The sequence below is a fragment of the Equus quagga genome, chromosome 6 (genome assembly GCF_021613505.1).
Source record: "Equus quagga isolate Etosha38 chromosome 6, UCLA_HA_Equagga_1.0, whole genome shotgun sequence".
Classification (NCBI taxonomy): domain Eukaryota; kingdom Metazoa; phylum Chordata; class Mammalia; order Perissodactyla; family Equidae; genus Equus; species Equus quagga.
In genome coordinates this window covers 102,370,985-102,392,956 of record NC_060272.1, presented here as the reverse complement: position 1 = coordinate 102,392,956, position 21,972 = coordinate 102,370,985, and the positions used below count along the sequence as shown (strand labels likewise).

General features: G+C 45.0%; 1 protein-coding gene across 4 annotated transcripts in view; it reads left to right on the top strand.

Moving 5' to 3' along the window:
* Positions 1–957: 957 nt before the first annotated feature.
* The window catches only part of TJP2 (tight junction protein 2), a 111,642-nt gene continuing 90,627 nt past the window's right edge, over positions 958–21,972 (top strand). For 2 of the 4 annotated variants that reach the window (XM_046663834.1, XM_046663833.1), the window contains exon 1: positions 20,674–20,804. In XM_046663834.1, the coding sequence (XP_046519790.1) occupies positions 20,689–20,804 (116 nt within the window). In that variant the 5' untranslated portion in view covers positions 20,674–20,688. Of the gene's footprint in view, positions 1,074–5,008; positions 5,136–5,269; positions 5,428–20,673; positions 20,805–21,972 lie in introns of those variants that run through there. The other 2 variants (XM_046663836.1, XM_046663837.1) reach the window with 2 other exon arrangements.

Below are 21,972 nucleotides of genomic sequence, written 5' to 3'. Positions count from 1 at the left end.
ATGATCTTTCTAGGCTTTTTAAAAAGACTCAGTGGAAGGAGCACCGGCTTGCCAGGTGCAGGCTTGGGCCCTTGCAAGAGGCTGCCCTCCCGGCTGAGCAGGGATTCCGTTGTGACTAAGCAGGCTCTCCGGTTAGCGCTCCCGCCCTCACCTATTGTCCCAGCGGGAAGAACCGGTATTTCCGGATTGGGGCCTCAGACTCTGATGCCGGCTAGGGGCGAAGGAAAAAGGAAGGGGGCAGGGGAACGGAAGCCGATCATAAAAAGTTAACTTTCCACCAAAATCATTAACCTGCTTCGCATCCCCCCCAACTAAAACAAAGACCCCAATACCACCGGATAGACACTCGCAATGGCCCACAACCATCCTCTCGTGGTCTTTTGAAGGTAGCAGAGCCGAGCCCTTCCTCGCCAGCACCCCTGGGGAGGATCGGAAAGCCGACCTGGGCAGAAATAAAGAAAGCAGCACAGAGAATTCCAGTCGCCCTGGGCGGGAAGAAAGCTCAGCAGCGGTTTTGCAGAGAAGGGAAGAGGCAAGGGAGTGGGCGCGCCGGCTCTGGGACGAGGCGGTCTCCGCGCCCCAACCCCTGCCCCACCACTGGGTGGCGTGTGTGACGCTCCCCTCCGTCCTTCCCGACACCCCAAAGTAGCGCTGCAAGAAGCTGCGTCCTTCCCTGAGGTGACACGTCTGGCACCCTCGGGGTCTCCAGGACGCAGGTGACAGCCGCGGCCCACCCTCGTCCCCTCCGGATCGCCGCTCTCTGACTCGCTGCCGCCCACCTCCCCCTGCCCCCACCCTGGATATTCTTTTTCTTTCTTCTAAACCTCCAAACAGGAAATAGCTTGAGTCACAATAATACACAGGAGCAGCGGCCGAGGCCACTGGCTCCCGCCCATTCCCGGGGCAGCCTCCTGCACTCCGCCTCGGGCCAGGCGCCGCCAGCGACGCGCGCGGGGAGCGCAGGGGACACGGGCCCAGCAGCTGGCGCGGCGACGGAGCGCGCCCAGGCGCCGCCGAGAGCCGCCTTCGCCCGGCGCCCGACTCCGCTGACTGCGGCCGCCACCCGCCTCCAGGCGAGTACCCTCCCTCCTCCCTGTCCCTCCCCGGGCCCGAGAGCCGGCCGGGCGGTCGGAGGAGAGCCGCCCCAGGCGCAGCAGCCCGGGCTCGGGCGTCGCCGGGCTGCCTTCCTCCTGTCCCAACTTTGGCGAGGGAGGGATTCGCGGGATGTGGCGGGGTGCTTGCGCCGTGGATCTGTCGTGCGGGCGGAGGTGAGGGGCAGCACCAGTAAATGCGAGTGGATGCCCCCCTCCCCTCCCGATCTCTGGATTCGGGGTGTACTTCATTGGGCATTGATTTTTTTCCTCTCTGGGGATGCTTAACTGACTTTTGCCTCCTCGTACTCCCAGGGGACGACAGCGCATCACGGGGTTTCTGTTGGGGAATCGCCCGGAAGTGGGTTCCAGCAGCTACAGGTGCCTGGGAGCCACCTTCTTTCTCCTACCTGGCCTAGAGCCTTCTACCCCAAGGGATGGGAACTGTTTCACTTTCTGCTGAGCTTCTCTTTAACCAGATTAAAAGGGCCTCTGAGTTTCTGTTGGCGCAGCCAGCGTTTGCAGTATCTAGAGAGGGCAGGAGCTGGTGCCTTGGGTTGAGGGAGGCGCTGGTCAGCTGAAAGCAGGTGAGGCTGCCGGGCGGCCAGCAGATCTCAGCTGCGGGGCTGGAAAACTGTGCACACTTGCGAGCCTCGCTGTACAGCCCCGGAGGTGCTCGCAGGCCTGCGCAGCCGGCAGAGCGGGGATCTGTGCCCCCGGCCCCGCAGGGCTTTCGAGCATCTTATGTGTGTGTGAGGTTTTGTTTTGGTTTTTTTTCTACTTTCTGACCCATTTGTAAGGGAGGGGCCGAGTTCATCAACATGCTGGGTGTTGTCAGTTTTCAAGGGCTGCGTTGCAAGATTCTTCTATAGGAAACTCAATCAGAACTGAGTTGGAGACTTTTATGTTGGATAAAGGCCACTGAATTCCAGGCATTCTTCGAGCTTGAGAAGGGTATTTTCAAGCCCGTTTTGAAGTCTGCATGAGGGCTTTCTACGAAACTGCCTCTCTGTCAACTATCCTTGTCCTTGGCTGCTTCCTGGTCCCGGATGGGGTGAGGGGTGGGGGGTGCTCTCTGGCGGCCCCTTCAGTCAGTCCTTCTGTCCAAATGTCTCAGCGTATTTTTACAAACGGTGGTTGGTAGGTAAGTTGAGTCCTTAACCAGGTTGCTTGAAAGATACGCTCGACCCTCTGCATTTCTTGGTGAGGCCAACGGTGTTCTAGATGGTCAGACCGATAGGGTGACAGCCTGTTTACTTTCCAGTGCTCTGGGGACTTGTTGCTTCAAGGAGGCCCATGGTCCAGGCGCAGGGGCATCACCTGGGGGCCTATTAAAAATACTGGATCTCAGGCCCCACCCAGACCTGCTGAGTCAAAAGTCCCAGGGGACTGTTTGCACATTAACGTTTTTTTTTAAAGATTTTACTTTTTTTCCTTTTTCTCCCCAAAGCCCCCCAGTACATAGTTGTATGTTCTTCATTGTGGGTCCTTCTAGTTGTGGCATGTGGTTCGCTGCCTCAGCGTGGCTTGATGAGCAGTGCCATGTCTGCGCCCAGGATTCGAACCAACGAAACACTGGGCCGCCTGCAGCGGAGCGCGCGAACTTAACCACTCGGCCACGGGGCCAGGCCCTGCACATTAGCGTTTGAGAAGCACTGGCCTGCGGTGTTTAGGGAAGTTTTCTGCTCAGTGAAAAGAAGTGCTTCACAATACATTTCCATCCAGTCCTCCATCTGAACCTTGATTTTTGCCAGGTGGGGACAAATGCACCACAGCCGAATGGGTCCCAGCCCCTCGACCCCAGGGTGACAGGCTCCTTAGCAAGATTTGGACAAGTGGTTGGCATACTAGCCTGTGATTTTTTTGTTTCTGGATGCTTTTATTTTATTGTTGTGTAAAATATACATAACATAAAATTTACCATTTTAACCATGTTGAAATGTACCATGTAGTGGCATTAGGTACATTCACGATATTGTGCAACTATCACCACCGTCCATTTCAAGGATTTTTCCTTATCCCATTAGACTCTGTACCCATTCAACTATATGCCATTCTCCTCCTCTCCCCAGCCCCTGAGCCTCTGGATGCTGTTAATGATATTTTTTGTAGGGTATAGAAAAGGTGGAATAGGAATGTGAAGTAAAACTGAAATTGTGTTCACAAAACACGAACAAACATTTGGAGATTCCTGGGTTGCTGGCCTGGTGGATATGGCACTCTCTAGTTCCAGGCTCTTAGAGACAACCGTAAACCATAAATTAGGGAAATTTATGGGATAAAGGGGTAGAGTGGCCTGCAGTGTGGGAATAGATGATTGGAGGTAAGGAGAGGTGAGGTAATTGATGATCTGCACAAGAGGAGTCAAGCTTCCTGGCTCTTCACAGGATGCACGTTCACAAAATGGCGGCCTTACCATGATCTGAGGGTGGAGTTTTTGGCTCCTTGATGTCTATGAGTCCTCCAGGAAGGCCCAGTTGATGAGTTGGTGGTCTTAACCAGCCTGAACTGGACAAGAAAAACCACACAGGTTACCGCAGTGACCTAAGCAGCCCTCAGAGATGTTATCTATAGGGTGGGGCTTAGTAATGCGTTACCTAACTGCTTTTGCAAACAACTAACTGAGTTTAGTTAAAGCAAGTTGGCCCCCAGTTTCAAACCCATGAGGATTTCCTTTTTGGTTTGGCTGGAAAGGAATGGAGCTCCCCAGGGCTCAAACTACACTAATTAACTAAACGTGATACTGGTAAAATCCATCTCTGTGCTTCTTTTACCTGGCTTCATTTTAGGTGTCTTGTTTATATTGGGTTTAGGTTTTTTTAACACTGACTCAAACTCAGTTTTGAAAGTAGTTGAAATAAACCCGAAGGAAAAGCGCTGTTGTTTGGTAAATAGAGGAGGTCACAGCAAGACTTCAGAATGAAGATTCGAAGTAATTTTCCAAAATACCCCAAACTATTTTGTTTCTGCTTTAATGTTAAATACGTCCAATAGCGTTTTTTCTAGTTGTAAAAACGTTTGTATACTTTAGAAGAGCCTTGCAATAGTGAAAATTATCTCCTTAAAATTGTCCAGCCTGTGGTTTGAGGACACGCTGTTCAGTGAGGTCATAGATATGAATTGGTGATCTAATAAAAATGGTTTCATTTATGATCTAAGAAAGTTATTGTTATGGATCGAGAGTGTGGTTCAGAATACATAGGTGATCAGAGATATTGGGAAGATTTACTAAATAGCTGATTAGTGGGAGATCTTTCAGATTCTTTCCAGATTCTTTTTTTCTCTAAGACCCTTGACTTTTCTCGCATTATGATTTTCATCAGAATGAGGCTGTCAACTTGTAGGAAGGAACGTCCAGCTTCCTTTGAGTGAAAAGTCCCTTTGAAATGATGAATGAAAATAATTCAAATGGGCAAGATTTGGCAGAAAATTCTCCTTATTGAGGAAATTCTTATAGTCAGAGGATTTTAGAATGTTATTTCCTTCTAATTCTAGTAATGCAAAAGGGAAAAAGTTTCCCTACTCCACTATATTATCTTTTGAAATAGCAATATAGTTCAGTGTTTTATTTGGTGAACAAATGCTATTTTGTAGTCCACACGTAAGAAAAAATTCCTTAGAAACTGTCCAATGAATGGTTTTACCACTGGTTCAGTGATGCCTGGGGAATCATGTGGGGAATTTAGTAAATATAGAAACTCTCCAGCTACTCCCAGACCTACTGAGTGAGAATCTTTGCATTGGAATCTGTTAACACCTTGGGTGATTCTGATATATAATTAGGTTTGGGTTTCTCTAGAATAAACACACACACATGCAAACTAAGATAATTGAAAAGTTAATCTGAAGGTATAAGAGAACATAATGTTATATTAAACATGAAATAAAATTAATAATGAATTTTTCCTTTAAATTAGGTAGACATTGTTTCAGGTGTGGCAAATGTAATCAACACCTTTTGATGTTGGTCATCATTCTTGAGATCTGAGATTTAGAATCCTGAATGTCTAGAAGAACCCAGGGGTCTCCAGAGGAGAGATCAAGGTATTAGACTATTTGACTTAGCATCAGCCAACGTTTGTTGAGTGCCTATTGTGAATCCGGTATTTTCAGATATATTCTCATTAAATCTTTATAAAAACGTTGAGAGAGGTATTTCTTTTTTTCTCATTTTACAGACGAAAAAACTGAAGCCAACCTGGGTCTTCCTACTCTAGACCGTGGTAGTTTCCGTGGTCCCTCCATGTAGCATAATAAATCCCTGCCTATGACTCTGTTTCACCTTCAAGAAGCTATGGTTTCATTAATTCTTCATTCACATCTCTTGGAACATCAGGTACTACGTGCACCAGGTCCTGAGGCAAATAAAAAGATGAGCCAAAACTGTAAAAAATTCCGAAAGAGCAAAGAGTTCTTTTCCGTGGTACCACAAGACCTCTGATGAGTGGTCAGTTAGATTATACTTGCTTGAGTGTAGCATTAGTGTAGCTAGTCCAGCTCCCAGAAAAATCAAGTCTTGGTCATTCTTATGGTTGAGATCGGTCAGCTAGGTTATCTCTGCGCATTTGCCTGACAGTGTCTATGTTGGTGCCTCAAGATGTTACACATGTAGAAGAAAGGGCACGGAATTTAGGTAGAGAAAAACTGACATTTCCCTTGACCAGCTGCCTGAGCAGGAGGAAACCTCATAAACTCAGAGCCACTGCCTCCTGGACTGTAAAATTAGGGAGTAATTCTCCCCTCTAAGATCGTGGTAAGGACTCGAAGGGAACTTATTTGTAAAAGTGCTTGTAAACTGTCAGATGATGATAAAAAGCTATCTCCTGTCTTCATTTGGGAGAAGTTTACAGTGCAAAGGAGACAGAAAAAGCAACACATTTGAGGTAACTAACACTTTTTAGTTAACTGAGTCTGTTTGTAATTCTTTTCTAGCTTTAGGCCATTTTTTAAAAAACAATTTTATTGAGAAACAAAATTCACGTGCCATACAATTCACCTATTTCAAGTGTACAATTCGTTGGTTTTGAGTATATGAACAGAGTTGTATAACCGTCACTACAATAAATTTTAGGACATTTTTATTGCCCTAAAAAGAATACCCCCCCAAGCCCCCATGAACCCCTTAGCTGGCACCTCCCGAGCCCCTCCCTCCCTCACCCTAAGCAACCACTAATCTACTCTCTGGCTATAGATTTGCCTATTCTGGACATTTCATACAAAATGGAATTACACAATATAGGGTTCTGCATGTCTGACTTCTTTCACTTAGCATAATGTTTACAAGATTTATCTGCCTTGTAGCATGTATCAATGCTTTATTCTTTTTATTGGCAAATAATATTCCATTGTACGTGTATACCACATTTTGTTTATCTATTCATCTGTTGATGGACATTTGCATTGTTTCTACTTTTTGGCTATTATGAATAATGCTGTTGTAAACATTTATGTACAAATTTTTTATGTGGATATATGTTTTCATTTCTTTTGGGTACATACCTAGAAGTGGAAAACATATAACACTATTTTAACATTTTCAGAAACTTCCACACCGTTTTCCAAAGTGGCTGCACCCGTTACAATTCTACCAGCAATGTATGAGTGTTCCAATTTTTCCACATCCTCATCAACACTTATTGTATCTTTTTTTTTTTGAAAAAGGTTAGCACTGAGCTACCATTCATGGCCAATCCTCCTCTTTGTGCTGAGGAAGACTGGCCTTGAGCTAACATCTGTGCCCATCTTCCTCTACTTTATATGTGGGACGTCTGCCACAGCGGCTTGATAAGCGATGCATAGGTCCACACCCAGGATCCGAAGCAGTGAACTCCAGGCCACCAAAGTGGAGTGCGTGAACTTAACCGCTGTGCCACCAGGCCGGCGCCTTGTATGTCCTTTTTATTTTAGACATTCTTCTTGCTGTGAAGTGGTTTTGAATCACTCTGCTCTGATGGCTAATGATGTTGAACATCTTCTCAGGTGCTTATTTATTATGCCATTCTTTCTTGACTTTTTTAAAAAAATTCTTTTCTAAGGGAAAACTAGATAAAGAAAGAGGGAAATCAGTTTTGAATAGATTCTCAGTTTTGGTGGTTTAGAAGAATACTGAAAATGTAAATTGAGCCCATTGCTCTTTTGACATTTATTTCAGTTTGGGCTCATCTTTTTATTTGCTTTAGGTCCCAGTGCATGTAGGACCTGATGTTCCAAAGGACATGAGTGAAGAATTAAGGAATACGTAGCTTCTTGGAGGTGAAGGGGAGTAAGTAGGCAGGGACATATTATTCCATATGCTGATTTAATGCCCTCTAAAACATCATGCACCTCTCAAATGTCAATAACACACCAAAAAATGGATTGGTGCTAGTGGTAGACATTTTAAACACTTTAACTAAAATATCGTTTAATATTATGTTGGTTAAAATCTGTCCATTCTACTTATTAAAATATACAATGATATACTTTAAAAATCGTATTAACAAATTGTTTACACATTTTATTAGGGTACTCTTTATTTTATTTTCAAGTACTCCTAAAAGGAGGTAGACTAGTGGACATTTTTGGGTTAGTATGTTTTTGTTCTTTCCTAAGCTGCCTAGCGGTGTTTTTTCTCTACTGCCATGTGGACAACTATCTTCGTGCTCTACAGTCACAAATCAATCGTGAATTTTTAAAATACCTGTTGGCATTTTGGAGGCCTACTCTATTGAACTTGGTTTGTGCTGTTTTGATCTTGCATTACTGGTAATGTAGGTAGCATTAAGAGAAATAGGGACATCAGCTGGATTTAGAAAAAGAAAATGACTTCCATTTGAGAATTGTTTGAGACAGCCGTGGAGTAAGCAAGTGGCAGTGTGTGGTGCAGTGGTTTTCAAAAATGAGCCTGAGTCTGGTGGGGCGGAGGGTGGGGAGGGAGGAAGCTGAGAATCTGCATCTCTAACCGGTACCCAGGGGATGCTGATGCTTCTGGTTTGGGGACCACATTTTCAGAACCAGTGGTTTGGAGGTATTTGGAAGTGTAGGCCTGGAGCAAGACAGAGGGAAGGGACAAGGCTAGAGGTTGCCTTGGGCATCCTGTGCACACAGGAGCTTGGTGGAGCCAGGGGAGTGGGTACAATTGAGGAGCGACATGGACAAGTGCTGGGCCCTGAAACATAGGGATCTGGTGGGGAGTGTTAGCTGAAAGAAGAGAAGCCTCTGAGATGGGGAAAGCATGGGCAGAAGGTAATGAGGTGACCAAGGCCGGTGAGGGCCCCAATTGTTCCACGTAAACAGAGGAGCGAGGACACACCTGGGGTTGGTTGCAGAGGAAGGACTGGGCTGCTGCCCAGATGGTGGGTGTTGTATGTGCAGGCCTTGCCTTTCCACCACTTTCAGGAAGGCCAGCATTACCGGGTAGTGGGATATGCTGCTTGGGGCCACAGGGTCAGGTGTGGACTTTCATGAGATGACAGAGCCCCTTTAGTCCTTCAGGCCACAGTCCTGGAGTCATGACTGACTCCTCTCCTTCTTGCCTGTCAGTGCTAACTGTAATCAACTTAGAACCACGGCGAGCTTTGTGAGCCAGAAGCAAGAGTCCTTAGTGCAAGTGGGGCTGTCACTTTTCCGCCTTTCATGCGTTTGCCCGCTCAGCTTAATAGCTTTAAGATCTGTGCTACCGTGCGTCGAGTCTCCTTAGCGTAGCTCAGTATAAGCCGATTCTGAGAGCGGGTGCTGACAATCCACATTATGAAGGTCAGAAGATTTGCTACAGAAAAGAAATCCAAGAAGGGCAGCAGCCCACTGCTGGTGGGTCCTCTGACGCTGAGCTGTGTGCCACCCTTCCTGCTGGTTTCAAAGAGTCGGGACAAATGCCTCCTGATTTTATTTTATATTTTAATTTAAAGGAATCCTCATTATATTTGAGGACATAAAGCATTTCTCTTGGGTTTCGGAAGAAGGCCAAAGCCATCCTAAGGTGTTCTGTGTTATCCTTTGGGGACACTGAGCAGAGCGAGAGGGTTAATATCAGTGGTTGTAAGCTAACTGCCCAGCTCTGCCTGGGGCGGGCCGGGTGGTCAGGAGCTGAGTGGCAGCTACCTACGTTAGACTCACCTATTTGTCCCCAGGCCTACTTAGCTGGTTGCACACTTTTGCATTCCTGCCTGGCCCCTGCAGCTCTGGGTGTCTGATTCTTCTGGTTAATGGACAGGACTGCATAGGAAGTCTTTCACAATCCTGTTTGTGTGGAGAGACCGTGTCTTGAGACCCCTAAGACCACCCCCAGTCTCAAAGATTCTCTAGGAGGCCTCCCAGAGAATCTTCACATATAGTCATCCTCACCACTATGAATATTACAGTGAAAGAACACCAAAAAAGTCCACCAGGGGAGAAGGTATATGGAGCGAAGACCGAGGAAACCAGACTCAAGCTTCCAAGTGTCTTCCCCCAGTGGGGTCACACAGGACGTGCTTAATTCCATCAGCAACGAGCTGTGGCAGCCCACGAAATGTTGCCAACATTCGCCTGTTCATTAAAGACTCAGTGCCCAGCGTTTTACCTGGGGACTTGTTACATTGACATCCTCCGCACAGCGTGTACCAAAAAGTTCAGACTCCCAGAGAGAAAACAGGTGTCAGCCACTCTTATTAGTCCTGGGAATGATGGGAACCTTCCTAAAATCCAAGTTCCCAGATGCCAGCCAAGGGCCGACCTTGTCCACAGTCCTTTCAAAAGATGGTAACTATTCTGTGTACTGATGGGGCTGAGGATGGGAAGTGAGGATGGTGATGCAAGCCCCTGCACTTGGGGAAGGGGTCTGTCCATGCAGCTTCAGAGTCTGGTGCTGCAGGAGCTTCTCTCCCTCTGATCAAAGCAGGGGAAGGCAGAAGTGACCTTGGGTTTTGCACTCAGGCCTTGGTTTCAGGATGATGACTGGGATTCCTTCACTACAGGGATCGAGAAGGGCACATTGGAAAAGAGTTCAAGCCTTGTTCATTCATGCATTCGTTCATTCTTAACATGCACTATTGATGCCTGTACTCTGCCAGGCATTGTGCCAGATGCTAGGGATATTGAGCAGAGCAAAGTCTCTGCTCTCATGAGACCCATATTCTGGAGGAAGACAAGTAAGTAAAGAGGCAATTACATTCATTATGACGGGGATAGGACATACCTAGGGCCCTCGGGCACCTACCCAGGCTTAGTGGGTGTCAGAAGGCATGAATTTTGTAATCAGACCATCCTGGTAGGAATCACACCTCCACCACTTCTTACCTGTGTGGCCTCCGGCAAGTTGCTTAGTCACTTGGTGCCTGAATTTCTTCACCTGAAAACAGGAAGATTTTATATGCACCTTTCAAGGTCATGAAAATTAAACAAGATAATGCATATAGAGTGCTTGTCTCAGTGGTTGGCACAGTGGACATGTTCACTAAATAGTGGTTTATCGACATCTAAGCAAGGGGAAGGTGTGTTAGCTGGAGGGTTTGGCATCTGCCATACCCTTGCTCTGTGCACAGCCTCATGTGAGAAGGCTACCCTGCCTCCTGCCAGCCTTGGGCTCATAGATGCACCGCAGGCTGCGTTCCTGCCAGCGCGCTCTGCTTCCGGGTCCAAGAACACTCTTTGCTGTATCGCTTTTCTGGCTCTTGGGGATACTTTTCCCTCTGCTTAGGATGCTTCAGATCCTTTTGTCAGCCTAAGAAATATCTACTTATATTATTAAGACCTAACCCAAGGACCTTCTCTGTGAAAACTTTGCCAAGCCAAGCCCCTGCGACAGGATTGCCCACTCTCTGCTTTGCCCCTCCCTCTTCCGTGGTCACTCGCATCCCTGTTACTGCATGCTAGGTTGCAGTTACTTGTCATCCCATTGCACTGGGTCATTCTCTTTTTTTTTGAGGAAGATTAGCCCTGAGCTAACTGCTGCCATTCCTTCTCTTTTCGCTGAGGAAGACTGGCCCTGAGCTAACATTCATGCTCATTTTCCTCTACCTTCTATGTGGGATGCCTACCACAGCATGGCTTGCCAAGCGGTGCCATGTTCGCAACCGAGATCCGAACCGGCGAACCCCGGGCTGCGGAAGCAGAACATGCGCACTTAACTGCTGCGCCACCGGGCTGTCCCCCGACTGGGTCATTCTTGAGGACAGGGATGGTTTGGTGTTATTTGTATGTCCAGGTCAATCAGTGTTTGATGGGGAGGGAGCGGCTCAATGGTTGTCCAGGGAATGAATGAATGAATGAATGAGTGTGGGGTTGGACTAGAAAACCCAACAGGAAGTGGATACACTGTCAGCAGAATAGGTCTCTGCCCTCAGATCAGAGCTTGCAGTGTAGAGGGGGAGGCAGAAAGAAACAGGAAAACACAAATATGTAATTAGAGACTGAGAGGTGACACAGGTAAACAGAGTCTGGTGCAGCAGCAGATGCAAGGGGAGCTGGAACCGGCAGGAACGGGAGGTCCGAATGTTGATGCCCTGGGCAGTGTGCTGTTATTTTCTGCAGTGTGGGCGGTGTTGGAGGCTGGAAGGACTGGTCAGGCAGGGAGCCGCACCAGGAGAGCCAGGAGCCCTCCAGATGGAGATAGATATGCAGATCAAAGGTTATAAGCAACTCAACTGCCAAAGGACAGGCCCATGAGAAGATCTAAGTGGACACTGGGAAGCTTGAAGTGGTCTAGTCAGGGGCCGTGGAAAACTGGGGTTGAGGGCCCTAAGGGTGATTGAGGAAGTGGCACCCAGCGAGCTGAAAACCTGTCTGAGCTGGATCCAGGATAGTCAGCTCAGGCTTCCATAACCAAAGGCCATAGACAGGGTGGCTTAAACGACAAACTTTTATTCTCCACACTCCGGAGGCGGAAGTCTGAGATCAGGGTGCCAGTGTGATCAAGTTCTTGGTGAGGGCCCTCTTCCTGGCTTGCAGAAGGCTGCCTTCTTTCGGTGTGCTCACATAAGCTTTCTTAGGTACATGTGTGCAGAGAGAAAGAGTGAGATCTCTCTCTTCCTGTTCTTATAGGGGCACTTTTCCCATCAGGAGGGTCCTGCTCTCCTCACCTAATCTAAGCCTAACTACCTCCCATAGGCACCTCCTCCAAGTACACTGGGGATTAGGGCTTGGGACATAAACATTCAGTCCATAGTCACCTGGGCCAATAAATATTTACTGAGGAAATAATAATCGTCGCTAGCACTTAGATAGCATTTTGTATGGTCTAGGCCCTAAGTGTTTTGCATTTTTCATTAAATTTGACTCCTACCCAACCTTCACAGGTAGGTGCTATTATTATCTCTTGTTTACAGATGAGGAAACTGAGACTCTGGGGAGGTTAAAAGACTTGCCCAGATCACACAGCTAATTAAGTATGAAGCTGGGATTCAAATGCAGGCAATCTGGTTCTAGAATGCACTGTCTTAACCATTATACCCTGCTGCCTCTTAATTAGCAAGTGAACTCTGATATTCTTGAGTATCTATCATATGCTGGTTCCTGAGCAAGGAGAGACTCTGGAGATACAAGGATGAATATGACATCCGGCTACCTTCTAGGCCATCACAGAATGCTCATGGAGATAGACCAGCAAAAACATAATTTTTTGAAGTCGATTAAAATTTATTGAGACTAACAAGAAACTTTCTTTACCTTTTTCTCTTTTTTTTTTTCTTTTGAGGAAGACTAGCCCTGAGCTAACATCCACTGCCAATCCTTCTCTTTTTGCTGAGGAAGATTGGCCCTGAACTTATATCTCTGCCCATCTTCCTCTATTTTTATGTGGAACACCTGCCACAGCATAGCTTGATGAATGGTGGATAGGTCTGTGCCCGGGATCCGAACTGGTGAACCTCAGGCCTCCGAAGCAGAGTGCGCAAATTTAACCACTATGCCACCAGGCCTGCCCCTACCTCCTCTTTTAACTGTGATACATAGAACTATTGGCAGAGGGAAGTGTTTTGTCATTTCAAATGTGTCTGGCAGTTAAACTGCTTGAAAAAAATATACTGTTTAGGGAATAGTGGGCTGACTCATCAAATTAAAATTTACTATTTATTTTTAGTAGAGTGAATAATATAATGAGAATAATTAAGCGATCGTAATAGGTAACCTAAAATTTATAAGACTCTCAAGATGCAATTGAAAAAGTAGATGTATTGAAAAAGTAGAACCACTTCTGTGAAAGAATTTTTTTCACTAAAAAAATATAGATAATTTAGAAATATTTTATAGGAAAGTTTAAAATGAGATGCCTTAAAAGCCTTGTGGTATTTGAGGATCTTAACTATTAGGGTCCTGTGGAAGCTCACTGAGCCCAGGAGGTAAGTCACTTCTGGTTCTGGATGGGGGTGTCCAGGGAGAAACTCAGCCCATGAGGGGGAGGATGAGGAGGACAGTGCCCCCTTGGTGAGGAGCCAGTGTGGTGATGGTGGTGGTGGGGCTTACTGGAGAAGGAGAAGGAAGAGGTTGTCTCCTTGCCACAACTCCACATTTGGATCCACTGAAACCGGCAGATTGGGCAAGAGGGGGAGGAGAGGGAAGAAGAAAGTCTGCAGCTAGGAGGAGAGTCTGAGGGTGGGGGTGTGAGACCTCCTGTCTCAGAGGAAGCAGCACCCCCTACCCAGGGATCAGGGAGCAAATGCTCTGGCTGGCTCATCAGATGCATGAGGATCTACTTTTAGAAGGCACTAGAACAGAATAGTAAAGAGTCAGACCTGTGCTTGAATATTGGCTCTGCCACTTAGAAGCCACGTGATCTAGAGCAGGTTTCTTAACTCTGAGACTTATTTTCCTCCTTGTAAAAGGGAGTCGGTAATATTGCCTTCTCCCTGAGTTGGGGTGGCTCCAGTTTCATTGCTTTTTTGGTTATTCTTTGTCTCAGGTCTGCACCCTCCCATCTTGAAAGGGGAAGGTTTCGTTCAGCCTCCCACACTCTCAACCAATGATCATGAGCTCTTTTTTCAAGGGACAGAAGCTGGCTCTGAGAAGAAAGGATCTTTCCAGCTTTTTTCCAAGGTCTTTTAGTTTCTTTGGAGACCTCCTCATGTTCACAGCTCATCTTGTCGTTTGCTTCAGACCTTTGCTCCTCTGGCTCTGCCTTGACAGGTAGCATCCCAATAAGCTCCATTTCTTTCTCTTGACAAAGTGCCATCATTTCATTTCCTCTCTCCTGAAGGTTTTGAATTGTACTTTCAATCAAAACTTGCTCAATCTGACATTATTAAGATGGCCTGTCGGGTCTGCTTTTCTGTCCTGTTCTTCTGCAGTGTTAGTGTAGATTGATTCTTCTCTCCATCTTGGATGGTGAGATTCATGCTTGATTTTGGAACATCAGGCAGTTTCCTCCTGGATCTTCCTGCCTGGTCATCAATGTGGTCTCCATCCTCTGATTCCAACTTATCACCCCGTTCTCTTCTCCAAGAGAAGCTGCCAGTTCTTTGATCTTGAGTGAGCAGCATTCCACCAGACGCGGCTCTGACTCCCCACACAGGCCCTGGAGTGCTGTCCAGTCTTTCTTAGTTGCTCGTAATAGTTTTATGTGGCTTTGTCCTCTTATATTTTAATGGATTCAGCTTCTGCTTCCAGAGACTAGATCATTCTCACAGTATCAGACATTGGCTCATCTTGAGGACGGAGCATTTTTTTTCCTAGCTGTTGTGCTCTAAGGCATTTGCTGGACCAAATTGCAGTCTGGACATGTCCAGGCCATCAGGTACGTCTGGGCTTTCGTCTTTTTCCATCACAGGGCAAAACTTCAGGAGAGCTTTATATTGTTTTTTCACTTTAGGCAGCGTTATAGGTTGAATTGTATCCCCTCCCCCTCCAAATTCAGATGTTGGCGTCCCAACCCGCAGTTCCTCAGAATGTGACCTTATTTGGAGACAGGGTCTTTACAGAGGAAATCAAGGTAAAATGAGGTCATGAGGGTGGACCCTAATCCAATATGACTGGTGTCCTTATAAGAAGAGGAAATTTGGACACAGACATGTACAGAGAAAAGATGATGTAGAGACACTGGAAGAAGATGGCCATCTCCAACCCTGTCAACACCATGGTTTTGGACTTCCAGCCTCCAAGACTGTGAGATAAAGAAATTACAAGATTTCTGTTGTTTAAGCCACGCAGTCTGTGGTACTTTGTTATGGCAGCCCTAGCAAACTAACACAGGCAGAAAAAGAAATTCTGCCTGAAACTGAGAACCATTAACACAGCGGCTATCACGGCACACTCCTCCACCTCCCACTGATACCCAGGGAGAGCAGGGCTGGGTCTCACATGATCAGGTTCTTCTGCCTTGAACTCCGCGGCGTCTCCTGGGTATACAGCTTTGGGACAGGATGAAGCTCCTCCCTGGGGCCCCACACTGGGGCTCTGCGGCCAGCTTGGCCACAACACTGTGATCACTGAGCAGATGTGCGCCTGGAACCAAACCTGTGTCTGACAACCAGGTGGACCCTGCTGGAGAGGGTTGGGGGCAGGCCTCAATCTATGTGGAGCTCAAACCCCCTCAATGCTACCCAGGACTCCTTCTTTCCTTTAATTAATCTTCTCCATGGAAGGGCCTTCCATGGCCCAGAGGACCCACTGTATCCTCTGCACACATTTCAACACAACATAAATTCATCGTGGTTCCAGTTTTAATAGGTTAAGCAGAAAGTATTTGAGAGAAGAAGGAGCACCTAGCCCAGTCTGGGGTTCAACCAAAAGAGCTTTCTGGAAAAAATGAAGCCGCAACTAGTTAGCAAGGAAAAGAAAATAACACACACTTTCTGGCACATAGAATATGCTGGACATTACAGGTGCTAAGAGCTTTACATGTAATAACTTAGTTTTTAAAACAACACCATGAGGTCAGTGCTCTTACTAGCCCCACTTTACAGATGAAGAAATGGAGGCAAAGAGACATTAAGTGACTTGTCCAAGGTCACACAGCTAGTTAGTGGTGGAGCTGGACTTCAGTCCTAGGCAGTGTGGTGCCCCAGTTCATGCTAGTGAGTGGGAGGGGTGTGTCAGCAGCTGGAACTTCTCTCTCCAGGCGCCGGCAGCAGACTGCTGTATCCCAACCCTTCACCCCTGGCGTGGTCCCTGCCAAGTTCCAGAGACTCTCTCCCTTTCCTACAATTGCAGAGCAGAGGTGACTGATATCCCCCTAAGCCAACGAATGGCCAAGCCCCTCTTGAGCTAAGCCAGCTCCCATCAGTGTTCTAAATTCTGTGCAATGCCTCCTCACTCGTTGGCTCCTGGGCGAGAGACTGGACAGAATCCAAAACTCTAGGTTCTGAGTGGAAACGTAACATGAACACAATTTCTACCAACACTAGTAGGGAGATTTCTCTCACGTAAGGAGTTGAAAGTTTTTTATTTCTTAGGAATGAGGGTACTTGAAGAATCCATGAATTATTATGTAAGCAGGTTATTTGGGAGGGGCAGTCAATAAAGTGATTTTAATTTTGGCTTTTAATTATTCAGTAGCAGAGGTTAAAAATCTGGGAAATATCATAAGGAAGAACCTCCCCAGATAGTGGGCACCATCTGAGGTGGGCCCCAAGATCCTATGTTTACTCTTTCGAACTCACTCCAGCCCCTGGGTCCCTGTACCCTTCAGCCAGCCTGTTTTCCAGTCTCTGTTTTTCCCACAAAACCTCTCAGCCTTGGGGTTTTTGGTTCTTTGACTGTGTGTTGAAGGAAGTTGTAGCTGCAGGGATAGTCAGAAGTTTATCAGTGTACCTTGTTCTTACCTGCAGAGAAATGAGGATTGAGGAAGGTTTCTTGAATAGGTATTGGGGATGGGAAAAGCAGAACAGATGGCAAAGGTGGCAGGAAGGCAGGGAGGAAAAGCTATCCATTGAATGCATATACATCATCTCATTGATTATTGAAACCACCCCTCCCTGTGTTGTGGTCTTATTCCAGTTGTACAGATGATCAAATAGGTTCAGAAGGATCAGGTAACTTGTTCAAGTTCACAAAGTCTTAAACAGCAGAGGTGGGATTTAAGTCGAGTCTGATTTAACCACATTTAAGTATTAACCCATTTAACCACAGCTCTCTTTCCCTGTGTTGTGGGTTTATATGATTGGGCACCCACAAGGAATGGGTGAGGGTGGCTTCAGGGTTGTATGTCGGAGAAACAGGAGGAGGATGCAAGAAGCAAGAAAAGGCAAGAGGCAGCACTGCTGGGGGCTGGGCATTGGGTTCTTTCAGATATATATTGGGTTGGGTGGGAGAACAGGTTTGGAATGACAGATTTGGTGACATCCAGTTGAAGGTAATAGTTTCAACTCAGTAGCGAGTGCGTTCTGAGAATGACTGTGAAGAGAGAAGGGTAGTTTGTGTTGAGGCGGGTGAATCAAGGACAGCCACAACGAAGCCTCTTGAACTCTTTGTTAATTCTTTTACATCAGGCAGCCTGTTTTTCTTACAGTGTTCTGGTGGGTCACCTGAATAGGAGATAGGTAAATAGATATTATATATGAAGATATTAAGGGGGGAAATGAAATGACATGCATTAAGCCATATGGTCTATTTGTAGTAGAGCTAAAAAAAAAAAAAAAAGAAAAATAGCTGTTCTCTACTCTTCTACTTTTAGTTAAGGCTTTTTCCAGCTCCCTGAAAAGCAGACCACACCCTGTAAAACAGCCTGTTTGAGAAATTAGTTCATTTCCATTTTTATACTTCCAAAGCACAGGAACAGTTAAAGGACCCAGTGAAGAAGGATGTCCACTGTTTTCCTCCAGCAGAAATAAAGTTGAAATAATTAGTTCAAAAGGAATGTCAGCGTGATCTGTGAATTTTTATGTTCAACCTTAATCATTCAAAAGGAGAACTTGAACATCCTGACATAAAAGCTATTTTTGGATCATGTATATTTAAAGACTTTTTTTAAAAATAGATAAGTGATTTTTAATCAGACACTTGTAGTTGTAAAGAATTTCTGGAACTCTAAGGGAGTTAACCAAATAAATGCGTATTTCTAGAATCATACAGAAAATGCCATATAAGCACATACCTGGATGGGGTATTTTGGCTAGATAGATTTTTATTCTGTGTTACTGTCCTTGTGTACTATTATGAGGGAGTTCACACAAAGATGACAATTTGTTTTAATGAGTAAATAAACTAGAAAACTGAACAATCTCATTTGTGAAAGAAAAGCAAATTCTTTCTAAATTATTTGCTAAGGCAAAATTCTTTTCCTAATGAAAGATCCTATTTTAATTTTGTATGAGATCATCATAGATAAAGATCACTTTGTAAGAACCGTATGCTAAAGGCATCAAAAATTCTTACAGAAAATGAAACTTTAAAACGGGCCATTTCTAAAGTATTATGTCACTTTTACTGTAGTAAAACAGCTTCTAAAGGGGAAAAGTTTAACGATGTTTTTATCATCGCAGGCTTCATTTCTTGTTCGAGAGGGTTGTGTAGTAATTTTTATCATGCGTCCTCAGAAACGTACAAATTGTTAGAACAAAGACTGTTGTGTAAGTATAATTACATCTTCCTGTATCATTAAGTGAGAGCTGTATTGAAGCTTTTTTCAGGGGTGGCAGCTGTAGCCAGCCAAGTTCAGCCTGTAAAAGAATTCCTGTGACTAACTGGTACTAATTGTTTGCAGAGCAGCCAGTGGGAGGAATAGTCATGAATACTATGGAAATGAAATATCCCAAGTCCAAATGGTTTATTCCTTGTTTTCACCACTTTCTTGTGGTCAGATTACGTTATTTGGATAATCAGGCGAAGTGAAGTGGGTGATCTTAATCTTTTGTTGTTGCTGGAAGATAAGAGCATTCCTGTGTTCAGACCGCTCATCTTAGAAATGGGGAAACTGAGGCTTAGGGAGCAGTTGAGGGGCTATTTAAGTTACCGACCTTCAAACTTTTGGCTCACACACTCCTATCAGATTTTTAAGTGCTCCCTACAATATATATAAGTATATTAATTTATAAGTGATATACCTTAATGTAATTTGCTCTCTTAGTTCTCAAAGTAAATATGAATATTTAAAAAACATAAATACTCAAACTAAATTTTTAATGGATGAGGGAAATGAAAGGAAATAGGTGGTTTAATATTGTCTTCTCACACCCCGAAGATTGTTGGTGTGTGTACCCAACTTTGGAGACCACTGATTTAGGTCATTTTGCTTTATTCAAAAAAGCAAAAGGGAAAAGAAACTTGCTATTGAGGAAAGAGAGAGAATCTGCAGAAGAAGGTTCAAGATTTAGGGGGATGGGGAAGGGTTGGGACATTTATTCACTGTGGATATCTAGGTTAATCAGAATTAGTACACAATGTTGTCCTTTTCTACTTTACTTCCCTTTTATATATGAGTTTGTTCAGACAAGAAGCAGCACAACTCCTATAGCACATTGAACAGAAAGAAAATAGCTTGAAGAAGTTCCTCAAGGAGGTGTATAAATCAGCTTGAAGAAGTTCCTCAAGGAGGTGTATAAATCAGAACTACTTCAGAGTTCTGGAACTCTGAAGTACGGTGACAGAAACTCAACTAAAACTAAATTTCACAAAAGTTAATTTATTAGCTGTAATAAGAGTGTACCGGGGATCTCCTGGGATGACAGTGGCCTTAGGCATAGCTGGATCCGGAAGCTCAAATGATGTCATCCCATTTCTATTGGTACTGTTTTTCTCAGCTACTGATGGTGAGCCCTCTCCACGGGTGGGGAACATGACTGCCAACAGCCCTAATTTCTGTCAGCCCTGGTTAGCAGCTCCAGTGGAGAGAGGGTATTTCTCTCTCAAAGTCATATTTTCATCCCAGGGAAGACTGTGTACCGTGACCCATTAGGTGGGCCACGGTGATGGACGAACCACCTTTACCCCCTGGAAAGAGGGCAAGAAAGGTCCTCAAAGGTGAGGGGAAACACATAAAAAAGGAGGAGGGAGTAGATTTGGAGCATCTCCAAACAATATATTTTCAGGCTAGCAGAGCTCACCCATGGGGTTCTAGAGGTATTTAAAAAGATATTTAAAAAAAAAACAAAACCAAAGCCAGAATTATTCCTCAATTAATTAGTCTTTGCTTTGCTATTGACTCAAGCTAGGAATTTATAGCATTTAGAAATGTATTGCTATAAAATGACAACTGGCACTCCGTCATTTGTCAAAGCACAGCCTTTTAGAGAGAGAGATCTATAGAACGAGCAAATCTGCTTCTGATTTTAATTCTTCCAGAGGCATGCTGGCTTTTTGGACCAATTATTACCAGACCTTGAGATAAATCACCTCCTGCGCCATTAGTACTTGAAGGATTAGTGGCCTCAGATTTATGTGCGGATTAATTGGGCGGTGGACGTTAGATTGCTGTGTTTACAACCACGGTCATCCTGCAAATCATTTTCATTAGTGCTTTATTCAAAATTCTTTAGCTTATATAATACTGACGTTGCAGGGAAATCTGACCGAGCCTTTTCTTTCTTTATTTGTGGTTCGGCCTTAGCTTCGCAGCCACCCTTACCCCCACCGTATTGTTTAACAGCTCTGGCTGGGGGTACACAGAGCATCTAAAAACACAGCAGCTTCTAGTAGTGTTGCAAAGATTACTTCAGTTGCTTCAGCTGAACAGTGACTGAAATTTGCATGCCCTTGAAGTGAGAGAGACAAGATGAGGTACAAGAAATACATGGCTATTCTGGAAGCAGCAGTTGGCATCACCCCACTGAATAAAAGAGAACTTCTACCTGAGAGCAGAAGACATGTGAACCTTTGGCAGCACCCCGGGTAAGCAGAGGAGACCAGAAGACGCCTTGTGGGGGTCTGGGGCCTGGATGGAGGAAAGGGTCATGGGTGTTGTAAGGGCGACAGATGTAGAGTTCTTCATGGAGAACTTTTTTCTTCCTGGTGGATATGGCCTTCCCAGACTGATTTTTTTAACAGTCAGTCATGAAATGCATGGTAATAATACTCTAAGAAAAATCCCTGGTCTAACAGTCAAGAAGATGAAGAAAACGAAGTCTACAGATGATTTTTACATCCAGATATTTTAATTTTCTAATTTTGAAATTTTTTTACATGGTCTATCAATGTAGCAATCCTTAAAGATGAAGTCAATGTGCCTTATTCTTTTCTACAATGCAGTGTTTTTCTGACTGAAGTTTATGTGAAGACTGTTTCAGGTAAAAACTTTTCTTGAAACAGTAGTTTTTACTTCATATACTTTACTTTCTAGGGCTCAGTGATTCACTGTTTTGAGGAAGTGTTTCGACGTTCTTTTCTGAATGGTTAGAGGTCTCCATCCTGACTTCTCTGTAATCTCTCTCCTGTATCTTTTGCACGATGAGGAGAAGTTTAATTTATGGTGCTGGTGTGGTAAGACAGTATTTTTAGGGACTGCATTTAATTTTTAAACTGAATGAGCCACACCTTGGCGCTCACCCAAGGATCAACTCCAGGTATCTGTGTAGCTAATGATATTTCTTTTTAAAAAGTAGAAAGTTTATTTAAAGTCACCAGTTTATTTTTATTATGGAAACAATATATGTTCATTAGAGAAGATTTAGAAAATACAGAAGAATAAGGGGGAAAAGTCACCCATAGTCCCGTCTCCCTATGAGAACTACCACAATCATTTAGGTCCATAGTTTTCAGTGGGAGGTGGGGGGGATTTGCTCCCCAGGGGATATTTGGCAATGCCTGGGCTCATTTTTGGTTGTTATAACCTGGAGGTTACTACTGGTATCTAGTGGGTAGAGGTAGGGATGCTGCCCAACATCCTACAACAGACAGGACAGCCCCCCACAACAAAGAATTAGCCAGCCCAAAATGTCAAGACTGTCACTCTGGAGACCTTTGATTTAGGTAGATTTTCTTCCCATCTGTAAAAGGTTGTTTTTGTAAGAAATAAATTAGATATTTCTTTGGGGAATTTTTAGGATGCTTTGCAATGGAA